Source organism: Temnothorax longispinosus, chromosome 3, assembly GCF_030848805.1.
Source record: "Temnothorax longispinosus isolate EJ_2023e chromosome 3, Tlon_JGU_v1, whole genome shotgun sequence".
Lineage (NCBI taxonomy): Eukaryota > Metazoa > Arthropoda > Insecta > Hymenoptera > Formicidae > Temnothorax > Temnothorax longispinosus.
The window spans coordinates 16,367,547-16,387,265 of NC_092360.1; the positions used below are offsets into that span (position 1 = coordinate 16,367,547).

The 19,719-nt window shown below is 37.2% G+C and overlaps 1 protein-coding gene across 1 annotated transcript; it reads left to right on the forward strand.

Annotated features, from left to right (window-relative positions):
- Positions 1–9,454: 9,454 nt before the first annotated feature.
- Positions 9,455–19,035, forward strand: LOC139810048 (uncharacterized). The gene is made up of 8 exons (XM_071773386.1): positions 9,455–9,546; positions 10,509–10,654; positions 10,728–10,886; positions 11,036–11,104; positions 11,186–11,427; positions 14,752–14,808; positions 14,896–15,012; positions 18,922–19,035. Exons 1-8 carry the CDS (start codon positions 9,455–9,457, stop codon positions 19,033–19,035), a joined length of 996 nt encoding a protein of 331 aa, XP_071629487.1.
- The last annotated feature ends 684 nt before the right edge of the window (positions 19,036–19,719 follow it).

A 19,719-nucleotide genomic window follows, 5' to 3' on the forward strand; every position in this document is an offset into this window, starting at 1 on the left:
AGCGGAAGGCAGCCCTCTGCGAGAGCAAAAGCGAGAGAATGCGTTTATAAAGGCAGGGGTTGAAAGGTCACTGACAAGTTCGAGGTGAATTGCCCAAGTGGCGAGACTGACGAAAACGATTATATACCCTTTTCGACATTTTATACCGCGACTTAGCGATGAGCGAGTAGACAATGGACCTGCATAGTCAGTGCCACAGTGTAGAAAAGCCCGAGCAAAGGCAGAGACTCGTGCTGGAAGTAGTTGACCTAGCAATTGTTTACGTTCACGCGTACAAGGTGTATCAAGACGATACAGAGCGGTATGGCGGGTTGCCCATTCGAGCAGGCGCGCATCGTCGTTCACAATTGCGTTGACTTCGGTGCATCACCTATAATCACTCGCATATCTTTTTTACAATAAAATGAACTTTGCAGCGCCCGAAGTTGCAATACAATTGTGACGGATTTCCGTAGCAGTAACGTTAAAACAGAAGTCGAGATGACAATACAGGTTATGAAATAAATTTTATTAAGAAAACGAAAGACATCTTCTTTCTCACGAAAAAAGCTCGTACCATAGTCCATCATAATCATTATATATTATAATTTTTATACTTAAATTATTTTTTACACACAATGTTTATGCATAGGACAAAAGTCAGCAATTAGCATATGTGTGCAAATTTAAATTATAAATCGGCTAATAAATTTTATTCAATGTAAGTTTAAATAATGGCAGAAATTACCATTAACAAATCTCACAATATTCATTTTGTTTAATTAATAAATAATTTATCATTAAATTGATAATCAATTTAATATATCAATACTAATGAGCATTATATCATTCTTTATATAAATAATGCCGCTGCATCTTAAAAATCTTAATTTTAATCTCATAAACAAGAGGTTTATTAGTATAAAATATACATTTTAAATATGATGTTAATGAATAGTTTATATAAGGCAAATTATCATAATATTTAATGAATACTTTTCAGTAATAAATTCCTTGTAGATTTAAATGAGATTCAGTAGCATTATTTACATAAAGATGCTTATTAGCATCAGTATATTGAATTAATTATTAATGTTAATGATGAAATATTAATAATCTGAAATAAATGTTGTTAGACATAAGATCCGCTGATAATCGTTTTTATCGTTATAAATAATGATGGAAACGGTTATCAACGGATCTTGTGCCTAATAACATTTATTTCAGGTTATATTATTAATATATATATATATATATATATATATATATGTCGTAGTCTTTTCGTTATATTCGTCATTTCATAAAATACCTAGGCACTTCCAGAAACGTCGACGTTTGGTGAAACTTATTCAAATTACTTAACGTGCTTAGGTAGTTCATGAAATGACCACTCGGTGCCGCGCCGGCGCTTCGTGATAAATACTCAAATACGTCATCTGACTAATTTCACACTTCGATGTTTCATGTAATGCCTGGCATATCGTAACACGTGCTTCGAGAAAATTAATTATTTTTGTAACAATTAAAAACATTTAAAATGGAAGCTATAGTGAGTAAAAAATTTATAAAAAAATACAATAAGTACTATGAGGAACAACCTGGTAAACGACCATATACTTCAGCTCAATTAAAAGAGGTAAATATCAAATCAAATTACGCATATTGAATACTTTTGAGGTTAGGACAACTCTTGTTCAGTAAGAGTTTTCTTATTCAATTTTTAGATTGCTGATGAAATTATCACAGCGATAAATAAAAAATTACTTACCAAAACTTGTCGAGAATACTATCTATTGAGAAAATATGACATCATCACGGTAGATAACAATGTATTGGTGGTCAAAAAAACTGAAAAACATGATAAACTTATTTATTTAACACCTGAGGAGAATGTGTTCGACAGGTTACTTGACATTCACGTCAACTGTGGCCATGGATCTCGAGACAAAATGATGGACATTATTAAGCAAAGCTGTTCTATTCCGGACGCGCAGGCGGGTCTGACGGAGATCCAGCGCATAGTCCAGGCGCTCGAGGAGGAGTTGGCGAAGGTGCCGGGAGACGCGACAGCGCGGACGAATGGCCATGGAGAAGGCGGGTTAGCCGGACAGGAATCCTCTGAGGAGTTACTGAGCCCCGACGCTGAGGAAGGGGCGTCAGAGGAGGACGGGACTAAGTTCCCGCAGTAAAATAGAGGCAAACACGCTCCGAGGATGCGGAACGCGCTATGTGTGTTTGCTTGTTCGAGCGGTATCCCATCCGGCGTACGCCATGCATAGTATATAAGGTAGATTATAAGTGCGTTTGCGGCCAAGCCCGCCGAGCTTGTGCTCGAGTAGATTAAGTTCCCACGCGTCGGCGAAGGAATAAGATTACGTTTAATTTACTCGGTTCGTCCACGTTATTTTAGTTAGAACGCGCGTCCAGTTGGACGAGACACACAATCTTCAGAAAAACAAAGGCGATCAAGCGACCCCAGACCGCGTTCGCTAAATCACTTACCACGGGCCAAAACAACGAAACGACTGCCCATGACTGACGAGCGCGTGATACAGCTTAGTCATGGACAGGCGGATGAGCGATCCGAGGCCGCGCCCGCGAGATGGTTTACCATGGATCAAAATATCAAAATGACCGACCGTGACTGTCGAGCGCGAGACGGAACTTGGTCGTGGACGGGCGAGCGAGCGATCCGAGACCGCGTTCGCGAGATAATTTGCCACGGGTCAAAATACCAAAATAACCGACCATGACTAACGAGCGCGAGACAAAACTTAGTCATGGACAGGCGAGCGAGCGATTCGAGACCGCGTTCGCGAGATAATTTGCCACGGGTCAAAATGTCAAAATAACCGCCCATGACTGACAAGCGCGAGACAAAACTTAGCCATGGACGGGCGAGCGAGCGATCCAAGACCGCGTTCGCGAAATAAGTTACTACGGGCCAAAACTTAGAAATAGCCGCCCATGACTGACGAGCGCGAGACATAACTTAGTTAGGGAGAGGCGAGCAAGCGCTCCGACATCGCATTCACAAGATAATTTACGCGAGGCCCGAATGTTAAGATAGCGGCCCATCGAGGAAGTCATCCGGTGGAGTGTTTCTCAGCGTAGGAAAGGTCGTGGGCACGGGTCGGCGTTGTCGGCGGACGTAAATTGTAAAAGCAGGAAACCTGGTGCATCGGAGCCAGGGCGCGCGGGTAGCGCGAGCGCAAGTCCGATGGAAATTTCCAGAATGACGTAGTAGGTCGCCCGAACGCGTAAACAAGCGCAGAGGGGGAAAGAGAAAGTCGAACATCTGGCGAACATCTGGCACTACGGCGCAATAGGCGTCGGAGTGGGGGTAAAAACCGACAGTGGGGATCCCGAAAGCAACCCGCAGCTCGAGGCAGTCCGTCGGAAATTCTCGTTGAGGTAACATCATATCGTCGCGCTAACGTTCTTCGCGTACGACTTAGTCCCGCGAATCGAGCCCGGACGCGTCGATGGTTCGCCCCGAGATCCGTAACAACCGGCAACGCCCGCGGAAACGCGTTACTCGCTCGCGATTACTAAAGCGAGAGACGCAGAGTCGTCAAAATTAAATTGTGAAGTGCGGAGCGAAGGGTACTCATGCCCGTGACACGCGTGTCAGTCATTTTGTGAACAACGAAGATCTGTGAACAACTTTCTACGGGAAAACATTCTAATAAATAAATATTCAAATCATGATATAATATAATTCAAGAATTATCATCATTTACTTACTTTTTTACTTACCTGGTCCATCGTCGGTGATCCCTCGAAGTCCATCGTCGATCCTTGTGAGAATCCGGGTGGCAGCGGCAACGGTGATCCAGCGTTGGCAAAAACCTGAAAATAAAGGAGAATAATTAAAATGATAATTTGCGAAGTCATGACTACTTACCTTCTCGGTTGGTAAAGGTTAAACTGAGTGGCGACCGTGTTAAGGAACAAAACATCGGGATTCGGACACCCAGCACACAACGTCCGGTCACATCCTAACCTCAAAAATATTCAATATGCGTAATTTGATGCGTGATTTAATATTTACCTTTTTTAATTGAGCTGAAGTATATGGTCGTTTACCAGGTTGTTCCTCATAGTACTTATTGTATTTTTCGATAAATAATTCTTTACTCACTATATCTTCCATTTTAAATGTTTTTAATCGTTACGAAAATAATTAATTTTCTCGAAGCACGTGTTACGATATGCCAGGCATTACATGAAACATCGAAGTGTGAAATTAGTCAGATGACGTATTTGAGTATTTATCACGAAGCGCCAGCGCCGAGTGGTCATTTCATGAACTACCTAGGCACATTAAGTAATTTGAATAAGTTTCACCAAACGTCGACGTTTCTGGAAGTGCCTAGGTATTTCATGAAATGACGAATATAACGAAAAGACTACAACATATAATATATATTAATAATCTGAAATAAATGTTATTAGGTTATTGCACAAGATCCGTTGATAACCGTTTCCATCGTTATTTATAATCCTCCAATCAATCAGTCATGAAATCGAGAGTGCTTTGGTAGAGCTCCTCGTGCGCCTCCAGTTGATCTTCAATAAAGTAGGAATGCTCTCTTGTGCCTCGTGGATAAGCGTGTAGGATAAGGGCGTGACCCTGCACACACTTGCTCCACGTTTCCTTAAGCGAAGCGATTCGAGAGCGAATCTTTGCCGGAGTATAATTGTTGCGTCCAATTTTCTTGAAATTATCGAGCGCTTTCGCTACTGATCTAAACAGTGCACTTTGCGTCTCGAATTTGCTCATGGTGAGTAAGTGAGGTGATTCGATCACTCATTATTCACAAAATGAGGAGGCGAACACTGATCTTGAAAATAACGGTCAAGATCACCACTGATTCGAGGAGACTTGCGATCCCTGAATCAAGAATTTTATTAAGGAAATAATTAATTGTCAAAATCACTATTGAGTTGCTGAGCAGAAGGTCACTATTAGGTTACTGGATTGAACTCTCTTGTGACGAAGGCTCAAATAATTATTTTATTTTATTTTATGGATCAGTAACGAGAAATGTCTTTAGAATCAGTGTAAAATACGCGCTGAGTTACTGAGAATCGCACTTACTCAGTCTCGAATAGTGAGGGTAAATTATTAATGTCGCTAAAGAGCACTCACTTAAGCGCGAAGTTGTCCATTGCACGTCACCTTCAGATCCGGCTCGAAGGACCACACAAATATTTGTTCGGCGAGTTGAAATTTTTAGCAATGCGAAACGCCGTTGCGAGAAATACCGGGACGCGCTCCGATTGGTGCGCCTAAAGGTGCGCAAATGGATGCGGAAATGAGGAGCACAGATTTTATTGAAAAGGCGTGTGTTTGATTGTTTGGAACATATCATAGATTTATTTAGAGAGCACAGTTGGCCAGGTCACAGCGAAAGCGGGTATACATTGAGGTGCATTGTTTACGAAAGTGAAGTCGCATCGGTCGGAGAGAGGCTGGCACAGCGTGTGAAAAAACGATCTTGTGGCACTTCCTCTTTGACAGGCGCAATGCACTATCTTTGGAGTTTAGATCACTGCGGCACTTTGTGGAGTACACGAGAGGCACAAGATGCACAGTATTTAGAGTTGAGATCACTGCAGCACTCTCTGGAATACCTACACGAGAGGCACATGATGCACAGTATTTAGTTGCAATATTAATTCTTCTCATGAAAATGACTCTAATAGTGCAGTGTTATGCAACGAAGAAGCTAATAGTGCGTTTTTGATATAAAAAGTAAAATTCAACAGTGGACGCTTGATAATTTGGACACTTTGCGGTTGAATGTCGTGACAGATTTGCTACGAATACTGCGGGAGGAAGGACACTCATCTTTACCAACAACTGCCCAAAGTCTTTTAGGAACAAAACACCATCGAATTTTACAGCAAATGAAAAGCAGTAAAAATACTCAATGTAAATATAATTATATCGGCATAGAACCTGGTTTGCATTAGGTTATTAATACTCAGATATTTATAGAAGAAAAAATTTGTGTACTAGTTCACATTGATGGTGTGCAAATTTACAATAATTCACAAATACAAGTTTGGCCAATTATTATAAAAATATTTCATAAAAAATACAATTGTGAACTTTTCACTGTTGCTTTGTATTGTGGTGATTCAAAACCTGCAAGTACTCATGATTATCTAATTGATTTTGTGACGGAAGCGACTAAATTAATTAACGAAGGAGTGACAATCAACACAAGAATATATTCTTTCAGAATAATTGGAAATATAGCTGATTCTCCAGCAAGGTCATTTATAAAATGCATTAAACCACCTGGTGCATTCTATGTTTGTGAACGATGTTCAGTTAAAGGAATTAGCGTTGGGAAACAAATGAAGAAAAGAAGAATATACCCTGAAACAAATTGTTCCAAACGCACAAAGAAGTCTTTTGAAGACCGGAATCAACCACAGCACCATAAAGAAAATGTTATGTCTCCATTGTTAATGATGCCAAATTTTGATATTATTAATGATGTTATTCTAGATTCTATGCATCTGTTTTATCTCGGAGTGATGAAATGGTTGTTAGAAAATTGGACTGTGAAAAAAAGTTCTGCAAGACTAAAATAAAGAGTTATCAATAATTTCCGCAGAATAATGTTAAATGTTACAGTTGATGTGCCTTGTAAATTCCAAAGACAAAAATTTGATGTTAATCTCGTTTCAAGATGGAAAGCCGCGAGGACAGAAACCTCGCGTAGAGCAAAAGGGCAAAAGCTGGCTTGATCTCGATGTTCAGTACGCATAGAGACTGCGAAAGCACGGCCTATCGATCCTTTTGGCTTGAAGAGTTTTCAGCAAGAGGTGTCAGAAAAGTTAGATTTTTCCTATTATACTGTGGTTCTGTCGTTTTCTGCCGTTTGAAAAGTGTTTTACCCGATCAGCATTATAGACATGTTTTATTGTTATTTGTAGCATGTCGTATATTAAATAGCAGTGACTTATCGGTGACCACTTGTGAATATGCTAAATATTTGCTAACACAATTTTTCGTATTATTACCATCATTGTATGGAGAAGCTCTCAAGTCCTCAGTATGCATAATTTAATTTATGTAGCAGATGATGCGATAAATCATAACATTTCGTTAAGTCGCATTTTAGCATTTTGGGGTAAAAGCTACATTGGTCTTTTTAAAAAAATAGTCGAATCTCCCAATAAACCATTAACTCAGATAATTAATAGATTATCTGAATTAAAACCTGGAAATCGTTAAAAAAAAAATTATATCCTCTCAAACTGTGTAATAGATGATGGCGCTGGACTATTTACTTATGATGGAAATGGAAAATTGATTGGTCTATTTCCTTATGCACATGTGTATGGACCAATCAATTTCTTATGCTTACGCATTATGCGTTGTGCAGAAGTGTGTGCTCCCCGCTTTACTTATCCACTTTCATCAATGCAAATCGGCATTTTTGGTGGAAATGGATTTATTGCATCGCCTAAATTAATATTAATTAAAATGATTAAGCATAAATGTGTTTTATTAAACATAGAAAATGAATTAAATGTAGTTACTCTGCTACATTGTTAATAAATCACAAGTAGTAAATACTATCTGAAAAATCTATATATAAAATAAAATATTTAAATAATATATAATAATAAAAAAATAATAAAGAAAATAATAAAAAAAATATATAATATAAAATACAAAATAATTAAAATAAATGTACAAATTGTAACGGCCTGGCTTTATCGAACGCGGACGAGTTTACGGGATCGGGAGTTCGATGACAGGCCCAGAAACAGTAATCAATTTGCCATGTGAATATGCACTTTATTCAAATATTCAAAACTATACTATAAACTATCATATACAATACTCGGGATTCGGTATTACACACGAACTGAACGCGGGAAATTACCGTGGTCGGTAGTGCCGGTGCACGCGACGCGGTATACGAAATCTCGGGACTCGAGTCTTCGCCTCGAGGTGCGGTACGCAAGGGAGGGATAACGCAGCGCGGTATTTTACAGAACGGAGTTCGTTGCGGTATACAGGGCTACGATGAGGCGGAACGCGGTAGATTACATACGGAACGCGGCTACGGGTAGACGCTAATGGAACGCGGTATATTACATAGTGAACCGAATTGATACATATATTTAATACATACAAGAAAGATATACGCCGATAACGGAACGCGGTATATTACATACGGAACGCGGCTACGGGTAGACGCTAATGGAACGCGGTATATTACATAGTGAACCGAATTGATACATATATTTAATACATACAAGAAAGATATACGCCGATAACGGAACGCGGTATATTACATACGGAACGCGGGACGTGACATACGGAGCGCGGTATATTACACGCGGAACGCGGCTACAGCTAACGCTGTATGCGATGCACGGGTAAGCTAGCGCGGTAGGTTGTACCAGAGGATGGCAGAATCCCGGGATCACGGTTGTGAGAACTCTCGCGGCGAGGCCGAGCACGCTCGACCCCGCTTTACCGTGATCGTCGGGGCAATCAGGGAGTTCGGGAACACTCTGAGAACCCTCAGTCGAGAACCAGAACTCTGGACCTCGTTGTACGTGTTGCCCTAGGATTCGGAAGGTATCGGGAGGTAGCTTCGTCAGGAGAGCCGAGATGAAGACGAAGTGTCTTCCTCGTCGAGCGCGCCGGCTTTTTATACCGCGCGTCGCGGTGAGCGTGGCAGGAGGGAGGCCGATCGTCAGGCGACGGTGCGGTGGTGGGAGCGGCGCGATCCCGCGTGCTCGCTTCGGCGGGGATCGGCTCGCTTCGGCGCTCGTCGGCGTCGTGCGGGAGGGCACCGGTGCAGCGGATTTCCCGCGCACACGGTGCGTTTCAAGTACTTAAAAAGATGTGGGCGCACCGCGCCCTGTGCTCGCCCGACGTAATCGGTCGGGCGGCTCCCGGAGGGTGGTAGCCGGGGACGATGCTTTGTCATAAGGGGTGCATCGTTATAAAATAAAATATATAAAAAATAAGTATATATATATAAGTAAATGTAAAAATATCAATAAGTATAAAATATATAAATATAAATATACATGTACACATAAATATAAAAGTAATAAAGAGATATTACGCCATAACAAACAACTAGGAATGCGTGCTGGTGTCGAGTATATATGTATATGTGTGTATGTAAGCATGCACGGCGCAACCGGCCTATGGCAGCAATCGGCGACCTGCGGCGACCGACCGGCTTACGAGTTACGATTCCTTCCTATATAACCGTATGAAAGGGCAGGAATTTCAAGTGTTTCAACAGTCAAAGGCGGAAAATTGTAAGAACTCGAATATTGTGTAAAACGAAACGAACACGCAAAACGAAAATTTGAACTGAAAACAAGGTAAAGAAACAACAATTGAGGTTATATGGACGTGAGGTTATATACGTGCATAGCTAAATAATTATATTTTTTATTTTAGATTATATTTTAGATGTGCGATAACAACAAGGAACGTTACGTAATTGTACGTTTTATGGACTATAACTCAAATTCTAGTAGACTTCTTGATTTGGTCCCACTCTCATCCCAGCAAACGAAAAAAGATTGAAAAGAATTAAAACGGGATTGCCAGGAATTCAATTAAGGACTTTCCGAATTCTATTCTGTCCAAAAAAGGGATTGAAATAGTTTCAATATCATGGAATTCCTTATTTTGGAAAGAATTTGTCTTTTTTGAATCCCATCCAATTCCGACACAAAAATATTATACCACTGAATGCCAGGTTAGGGATTGGAAAGTTTCGTGATGAATTCCATTGAATACCATTGATTCCGTTAACGAAATAAATACCACTGAATGCCAGGTTAGGGATTGGAAAGTTTCGTGATGAATTCCATTGAATACCATTGATTCCGTTAACGAAATGAATACCATTGAACGCCAAACTAGGAATTAAAAATTTTCGTATTGAATTTCATTGAATTCCGCCTATTCTGACAATAAAATGAATACCATTGAATGCCAGGATAGGGATTAAAAAGTGTCCGTGTTGAACTCTGTGGCGGTACGCGCCAACAATAGTACACGCCCGCGCGGTATCTGCATTACCGGCAATTCGCGTCGACGCCGCTAGGCGTCGCATCGCCGGGGCATCTTCTCGAGTTCAAAGTTTCGTCTCGACCGCTATGTAAAGGGACCCCCTACGGTGCCTGACAGATCTTACAAATCTCATTTTTGGGCTAATTGCCCGTCGGCAGTAGTGCGTGTAATGCCCTTAGGCATACACAAAAGTTCACCGACGAACAACGGCGCTTGGTCGCCCAACGGAGGCGCGAGACGTTTCCTAAACCATCTAATGCCATGCAATTTCATAACCTTTACGGATTCCATAAGATTGGATGGAATTTAAAATTTCTTTTTTGGATTCCATGGGATTAGACCATCTCATTTCGAATCCTATCTAATTTCATCTAATTCCGCCAAAAAAGGGATTCAAAGGTATTAAAAAATTTTAATATCTTTTAATCCTTTTGCGTTTGCTGGGATGGGTGCACGGAGATGAAGAGAACGGATATACCTGCCTATATCCAGGTTCGTGCGATTACGAGCACATGGACAGCTGGTTATTATCATTGAAAGAGCCCGAGCAACATTGGGAATCTTTTACAATAGAAGTCATTGCATACGCAAGTATGTAATAATATTTATTAATATTTTTTTTGCAAATTAATGTGCCTGTAATTTTTTCTTTTTAAATAATTAGAAGATTTGAAACAAGGGAAAAGGCGGCTCAAGCGAGCCTTCAAGTCCGATGAAATTAAATGCACTGATGAAGACGGATGTGATAAAGGCCAACCTATTAAAATGTCCACAGATGCCCTCGAAGAAAGATTGAATGCTGTAAAACCCTTAAAACACTGGAGTAAGCCTTCTTCGGCATCAGTAAATTCGGCATCAGTAAACCAGCCAAAAACGAAGAACAATTCAGGTATATACATTTTTCAGCTCTGTTTAACTTCTAGTTTTATCCTAATATAAAGTACTTTGTATATAATTATTTTTGTATTTTAGGGATATGTTCGACGGATAAACCAACGGAACAAACAGTAAAGATAATGGATATTCCTGTTTTAGAACCGAGTAAATACTTGAAATTCTATTAAATATGTACTGCTTTTAGATTTATTAGATCTCTAACTTAATATTCAATAATTTTTTTAGTTTCAGAAAATGTTTTTGTTCAGAAGGAATACATAGATCACAAGTTTGAACAACAGCAAAAAGCAATATTAAGTAAAATAATGTCTGCCAAAAGAAGCATTCTATACGACCTGGACAATAAAATTAACGAAATCAAACGTACAATTGTATTAAACAGTCCAACAGGAAATACGGCACAAGGTGGTGTAGAGAAAATTAAAAACGACTTGGAAATAATTTTGCCCACAGTAACATTGGAGAATGTCACGTCTGACGGTATAATCACCGCTATATTCCACCCGCATAAATTTTTTTGATTTTCTACCTTCATTGCTAGAAGTCCCCAGTATCTGAAAACAATATTATAATATAACAATCATTCTTTAAATTAACTGTCACAACAAACACTCAGCTGATGCGAACACGCGTTCTTAAAGCAGTAGACATAAGCCTAGAGAACATGGCTGCCTTAAGGTACCCTTTCAAGCTTAAGCCCATTTTCATGAATCACACTATAAACTTTTGGACAATTGCTTGTTAAAATTCCCCAGAATTACTAAAATTGATCGTAAATGAATATTACAAGCTTTATGAGATCTTTTATGCAATATAAATTCAATTCAACACACAAATAAATACATGTTCCATAAGAATAAACTCAGAAAATTAAAATAAAATATAAATAAATTAATTAAAAGTAGATTATTCATAAGAACATAACCTTTTATGCCTAAAGAACATTATCACGATAAAATAATAATTATCTCATTAACATTCTTTCAAACGTGATTGTTATAAACAATTAAATTATATTATTAACAAACCTAGTTAATGTGATTACTGGAACTATCACAAAAAGTCAAATAACTTTTGATTATAAACCATTATTGTATCTCTCAAAATAAACTAATTAACAATAAAATTTATCATAAAAATATTATTAAAGATGATAAATAAAATCACTGCAGATACTCAGCAGAGCATGTCAAATAACCTCACAAAAAACCCCACATCATATCTCTTCTTAATTCCGAGATATAAGTAAAAATTATGGAAATCCATAAAACACAGAAATTTTAACCAACCTAAAATAATGCCCTTAATTATCTGAACACAACAAAAGAAACCCCATCTTTCTATCTCTTACCGTTCTCGAGTTATAAATTATTAAAGTTTTACATCCGCCATTTTGAATTTTCTACCCTTTAGACTTACAAAGACCAAATCACTTTTACATTAATATTTTAGTCTTTTATACATTTTAAAGCTGAAAAATTTCATTTCTGAACAAAAATTTTGACACTTAATTATTATGATAAAAATGGAATCTCTCATACTCCTAAACACCAGTAATGTTAACGCCGATTTTCTATTTAAATTAATTAAATTAATAAACGTGATTGAAAATTGAACATTCACTCCATGAAAGACGAGGATAGTTTAATACCAGTTCACAAGGTGTAAGACAAGGATAGCCATAATAAATTCTTAATAAATTAAAATAAAATTAGAAAATGAACAGTTAAGATAAGAACAATATATACGTATATACGGAATAATCATTAGAATCGATTGATAGAAAAACATTTACTACATAATCATTTATTTTTGCAACTTACTTTTATAAACAATCATAAACAAAGTATTAACCATGTCATTAAATATTTTTAACTTATACCTCGGATCACGTATAACAATTTTTATATAAGTTTAAACCATGTCACTTTTCTAATGAAAGCTACACGAAAATTTAAAGGAAAAACCACCCGGTATAAGGCAAAAGACCCGGAACCTACCCCGTAACAAACATATAAATGTTTGTCCTTAGGTAGTTCCCAGGTCATGGGAATTAATATTATGATATCCCATAAACCACAATCGTGAAAAATTTTCTTTTTGTATACATTGATAACCTGAACATTTCCCATTAAAATTAAAATATAAAGCATAATTCTTAATCAACTCCTATACCTAATTAATCGAAGAAATATATATCTTTAAATGTGTTCCAACACCCCATAATAAAACTCGTTCATATAGATATAAATTTCACAAGTATACATATATTCCGCATTAACAACTCTGTAAAAGTAATAATAACTTTTATTTCTACAATTGTTTATTTACGAAATATTTATAACAATAAAATAACGAATGTTCATAAACGAGATAATATTAGAAATTCAAAACCTTTTAAACAAAGAGAACCTAATACTATCAATACGCGAATTAAAGAGTACCAATTTATTTAATTAATAATTTGCTATTAACAAATACATATATTAACAATAAAATTTTCCAACGCTATATTATACTTTAGTGAAAGTTCTGCAATATGTTTCCTATACACCCCCATCAAATTCCCAACCATTTGCGAGATATAAAAATAATAAAAATCTTAATATATATATATATATATACACAATTTAATTTCATTAATTTCCTGTACTAATGAGAATGCTGACCATTTCTATCTGTACGATATATTATTAACCTGACATTAGAATCATTATTAACACCACTAACATCACTTTTATTAATATTATTATTAACAAATATATATACTTACCAAAATCAATATAAACATCGAATGTCAAGCGCCGAAGCGTTACTCACGAATTCGAGAAAGATAAAATTGTATTATGCGCAGCGCAAGGAACACGAATCCGAGCGAGATGCGAGAATTGTATGATCTGAAAGAAAGAAAGAGAGAGTCAGATATACCGTATTAACTATTAGACGAAGAGAGCAATATCTTTTATACTTTAGACATGCTAATAATGACTTTAATTGTACTATTGAATTATTCTACTCTATGTAAAGTATGTCTAAAGAAAATTTAAATAATATTCAACATATATTTGCATTTTTTTTTTTTGATTCAAATATTAAATATTTTCTTCATGATAAAAGTCATATTAAAATTTAATAATGAAATTTAATAATGAAAAGGAAGTATCGCTCTCAATACAAATCGCCGTTAGACTAGAGAATAAAAATAGAATTCAGACGAGTCACCTGTATGACTCATTCGAGTGAATCTAGTCTATGCAAAACCATATATGGACATGTCGAAGCAGAACGTAACGCGTGACCATATAAGGTAATGAATTTCAAGACACCACCCTATGACTCATTGCTGGCAAGCGAGCCACACCCCTAGAAGTAGACTCACATCCGCTAGACAACGCCTTATGACTCATTGTAACGAGGTGCGGTCACCTCCCACTACCGTTTCCAAAATTGTATAAAAGCGGAATCTTTCACCCTCTCGACGGAGAGTGTGGAACGAGCCAGGAAAGGTCACATATCTCATACTTGTTCCATCCTCCCACATAAACCACTTGTATCGTAAAAGTCCTACAATAAATATCATACTATTTTTTTTTTATATCAAAAGAAAGATAAAGATTATTGGAGATTATTGAATTACCTACCTTCGACGGATCCAAGGAGCCATAATCTACATCGCCGACCAACAGCTAATTATCCTGGGGTTTTACCTCCTTAACTGCAAGAAAAAGAACCCATCAACGGAGACGTTCTGCCGGATCGAAGCCACCTCGCATCACCCAGGACGTCACAAGAATTTTTTGAAACTTGAAAATTTATTAATGAATTCTGAAAGCAAAAGAGAATTATTGGTAAATAATTTTAAATAAGTAGAAAATACATCTACGAAAATACATCTACGTTATTTGTAAAGAATTTTTTTAATATTTTTGTTACAGATGACACTGTTCCGAATTTTAATTGCTGGTGATACAGTCGTAAAAGACAGCATTGCTAAAACTTTAGAATCAGTGATGGTCAAAGCGGTCGAATTGCAATATTCGGGAACTGGAAAAGTAATTAAAGGTCACGGAAAAAGAAATTTCAGTGCGACAAACACATATATCTGTTTAAGAAGTAAAATAAATATCTTTTAATATTAACCCTTATGTCTTATATAACTTGTGACTAGAATATTAATTATATAATATTTTTCGCAGATACTTTGATCGAAAAATATGGAAATACCCTTGTTTGAAACGTACAAGCTCGCGCAGGAGCCTGGGCTCAAGATTTACAGAATAAGGAACGACACTTTTCTAAAAGTTACGTCGGTAAAGAAATTGTGTATTTCCATGTTAGTTATGTCTTAATAAACGAATATGTCGTAATAAAAATGTTACAGAGAACACATAGCATAAATACAAACGAAGATAATGGTAAATTATCAATGCATAATCCTTTCTCATGTGTCACTAAAAGAAGTTAATCTCTCATCATAAATGATTGTAAGAAGACAGAATTCCATTATTTTTGTATCTCGATCAGAGAAAACAATCAAGTGATTTCAATACTTATGTCTGTTTTAAGAAAGGATCATGCAAGTTAAACATATTATTCAAAACGCACATTACATAAATATAGCAATATTATACAAAGCATAAATGAATTGAAGTACTGTGTCAATTAGTAATTCGTCAAAATAGTCCTTGTATATCTCTCACTTGACAAGCAAACAAATAAACATATGTAGATTAAAGCAATCGAGAGAACGTTTATGCTCATATAAATTGTGCGAAATTCTACAACTTCAATATAATGCACTTTCTTTCTGTTAATTGACACAGTAACTTCCGCAGTAAATCAAGTTATCTAAAATATTTCAAGTAAATATGGTAAACAATTCGATAAATGAAGAGCGAATTCAATTAAATGATAATTAACTTTTCGTATGTAATACGTTGTTTCGTAATCATTAATAACTGGCAAATAGCCACGGGTCGAATCGCAATATTCGTTAAGATAATACAGACTATGCGTGAATATCCGAATCACGTGTGCATCGATAATGCACGTTAAATTACTACACATCGAGAATCAATGACTTTATTCGCGGGTTGCAACCATTCAAAATAACTTTAAGTTCTACTGAGCTCAGACACATAATTAATTCCGGAATATTTAGTTAGCTACGTAGCCTTTATGCGAGGATACAATCCGTCGCCCCGTGAGTTATGCGAGGACGATATCCATCGCCCCGTGCTTTCTCGAACTCTGTAATCAGATGATTGCAATTTATGATGACCTTGCGTTCATCATAATCCGCTTGAGAGTTGCCAATCAATCTCGTAAGTGATCTCTGAGTTACATGAGTTCGATATATTACCTGAAAGCATCCGCCGTTAATACCGCTTGTAAATGATGGTCATTAACCAAAACCGTAAGGACCCCCTTATGAAAATGTGCCCTTGAGTGCTCAATGGCGGTCAGTGGGAATGTATGGTTGCCCTACAGTTGCAATGCGAATTATATGGAAAAGTTAATGGAAAATATTGAGTGGCAATAAGATGAATGGAAACGCAATGGCAAGATTCGAATGACAACTTTTTCCATACAGGCGTAATGGAAACTGCTAATGGCTTATGAAGGTTAAAACTTGTGTATGGAACTTGCAATGCGAATTATATGGAAAAGTTAATGGAAAATATTGAATGGCAATAAGATGAATGGAAACACAATGGCAAGATTCGAATGACAACCTTTTCCATATAGGCGTAATGGAAACTGCCAATGATTCATGAAGGATAAAATTTGTATGGAATTTTTCTACCTTCAGCTAATTTGTTTAGTGTGAATTGTAATGGAAATTCGTCAATGGTAAATGTGGCGGTTCGCGCCACCAGTGGTACATGCATCATCATCACGCCCGCGCGGTAACTGTATTACCGGCAGTTCGCATCGACGGCGCTAGGCGTCGCGTCGTTCATGCATTCTCTCAAATTCAAGGTTTGGGACGGACTGGTATATGTATGAGACCCCCTACGGGACACCGAGGCAGATATTTTCAGGCGCTAGTCGCCTAAGGCAAGAGTTCCTATTAGATTGTCCGTTGAACCAAAGGCAATGGGAAATGAAGGCATTTATATTAAAGACAAAATAGTACCATTTATTAAAATGCCATTGAATTCTTATTGTTTCAGACGCAATGGAAATAAAGACATTTTTGCCAAAGATAAAAATTTCCACACAAAATCCCATTGGTATTGCCAGTGTTAATACCAATGGCAATGCTAATGGCAATACCAATGGCAATATCAACGGCAAAACCAGTGGCAATACCAATAGCAATACCAATGGGATTTTAAATTTTTGTTTCAAATACAGGGGGTGGTTTACCCCCTAAAAATGATCGAACCGAGTCAAAAATTTTTCATTTTTCATATCTCTTGATAATGCAACTATTTTATTTGGTTCGGGCCGAAAATACTGAATCCTTATATACAAAACAATTAAATCGATACCCATAAATTCAAAGGGGTGTTTCAAACCCTAAATATGGTTTTCCGCAGATAAAAAAAAATACGTATGTCTTATTTTTACGTCTACTAAAACATATTAAAACATTATCCAAATCGGCGATTTACACTTGGGTAGTGTTACTTGTAAGATGGCTGCTTCGTTCCTTTTTCACGAGGCCACGTCGCAATGTCCAAGATGGCCGCTTCGTTCCGTTTCAACGAGGCCACGTCGCAATGGCTAAGTTCGTCCTTCCTTCAATCGAATCGAGCGATGTACTTTAATTAACCTCTTGTCAGGGCTGCAAAGCCTCCTCTGATATTGCAGAGACGTCCTCGTTCTTTCTGTCTCAGACTCAATAGTCTGGCGGATTTCAATCGCGTAGCAATTATACGTATATCTGAAGCCGATGTAAAGAACGCGACTGTACGCCTCGCTAGTCGGAAGACGAATGCTCGCTCGGCGGGCTTCACGCCCGTCCCGACACGCTTACGCTTGCGCAGTATTGTCTTTTCGTACCGTTTTCCGGCGCTGGGGCGCAACGCGGTCGTCGCAGCGCTCACGAAACACATAATGTTAAAGATAACTAGGGAACTGTAACACCGACGCCATCTGTGAGCATTCTACCGAATCGCCACTTATATCAACAATGTTCACATACACAATCTCTTCACGATTCTTATTACCCGTTTCTAACAACCCTGGATGTAAAAAATTACCGAGCCAGGTGGGCATGTGGCTGTCCCGAGCTGGCGACAGAGAAGGCGGCCGAAAACAACAAGAAAAAAATGTAGATAATGAATAACAACTTCAGTCCTACTTAAAAAGCGTTGAACGAGAAATACAATATATATAGATATATACATATGTATATGTAATGTAAGAGTTAACTAAAAAAAATAGTTTAAAAAAGTTACATAAGTTGAATAACAGTATATATATGTTGACATTTACAGAGTTTTTAAAACATAATAAAAAGAATTTTTAAACTTAAAATAACTTAAAATGTTTATTTTCTTTTCCGAGTAGTAACTCTACTGCATGGTAAGAATGCCAACATGGCTTTCTTACAATACCAGGCTTAATCAAATTGTTTTTTTATGCTTTATTGCGTAAATATATTATTACAAATAAACATTTATGAAAGTATATTTTGCTAGATACTTTTGAATTTTTATTAAAAATACATTAACACATAAAATTTATATACATATAAGTATTGTTCATAAAAATGGAAAAATTTTCCAGTGAAATATATTTTGATTATTTGTAAAAATATATTTATGCAATAAAGCAATAAAAAATAATTTAGTTAAGCCGGGCATCATAAAAACGCTATTATTGTCATAATAGATTAGCCATTAATGGTCAAATATTGGCAGGACAGATTAACCATTAATGGCCTATGATTGGTTACCACGTTTGGCCCATGATTGTTACCCATTGCTGGACCGAAGTCATCATTCCAGAGAAGTCCCATTGCTGGGCCAGTCATGGCTGCCATTATCACGCCAATATTGGTGTCTTGGGGACCAGTTTTGGGCCAGAATAAGACCATTAGTAAAACCCTATATGGGATGTAGAACTAGTTAGCCAATGTTTCAGATGCTTTAAATATGGTCACTTCAAGAATAAATGCAAATCTAATGACGTTTGTGGAAGATGCAGCAACACGGCTCACGGTCCTTGCGGCTTTGAATACAAATGTGTAAATTGTGGAGGACGACATAGAGCAACGGATAGAAAATGTTTAATATATATCAAGAATAAAGAAATAAAAATGGTAATGGCTTACAAAAACGCGTCATACACAGAAGCAATAAAAATAATATATGGTCAAGATACAGAGGAAAAGAAGTATGATAAATACAACAGAAAGGCATGGCCTACAATAGACGAGAGACTAAGAAATAAGAGCACAACAAATAGAGAAGACAATAAAGAAAAGGGTTACAGAAGGGATAATTATGAATGAAAGAAGGACGTATGCAAAAGCTGTAGCAAGCACAGGAATAATTAAACCAACTGTCACGTCTGACAGTATAATCATCGCTATATTCCAGCCGCATAAATTTTTCGATTTCTATCCTCATTGCCCAGCATCTGAAAACAATATTATAATATAATTATCACTCTTTAAAGTAATTGTCACAATAATTATTACTCAGCTGATGCGAGCACGCGTTCTTAAAGTAGCTGACACAAGCCTAGAGAACATGGCTGCCTAAAAGCACCCTTTCAAGTTTAAGCCCCATTTTCATGAATCA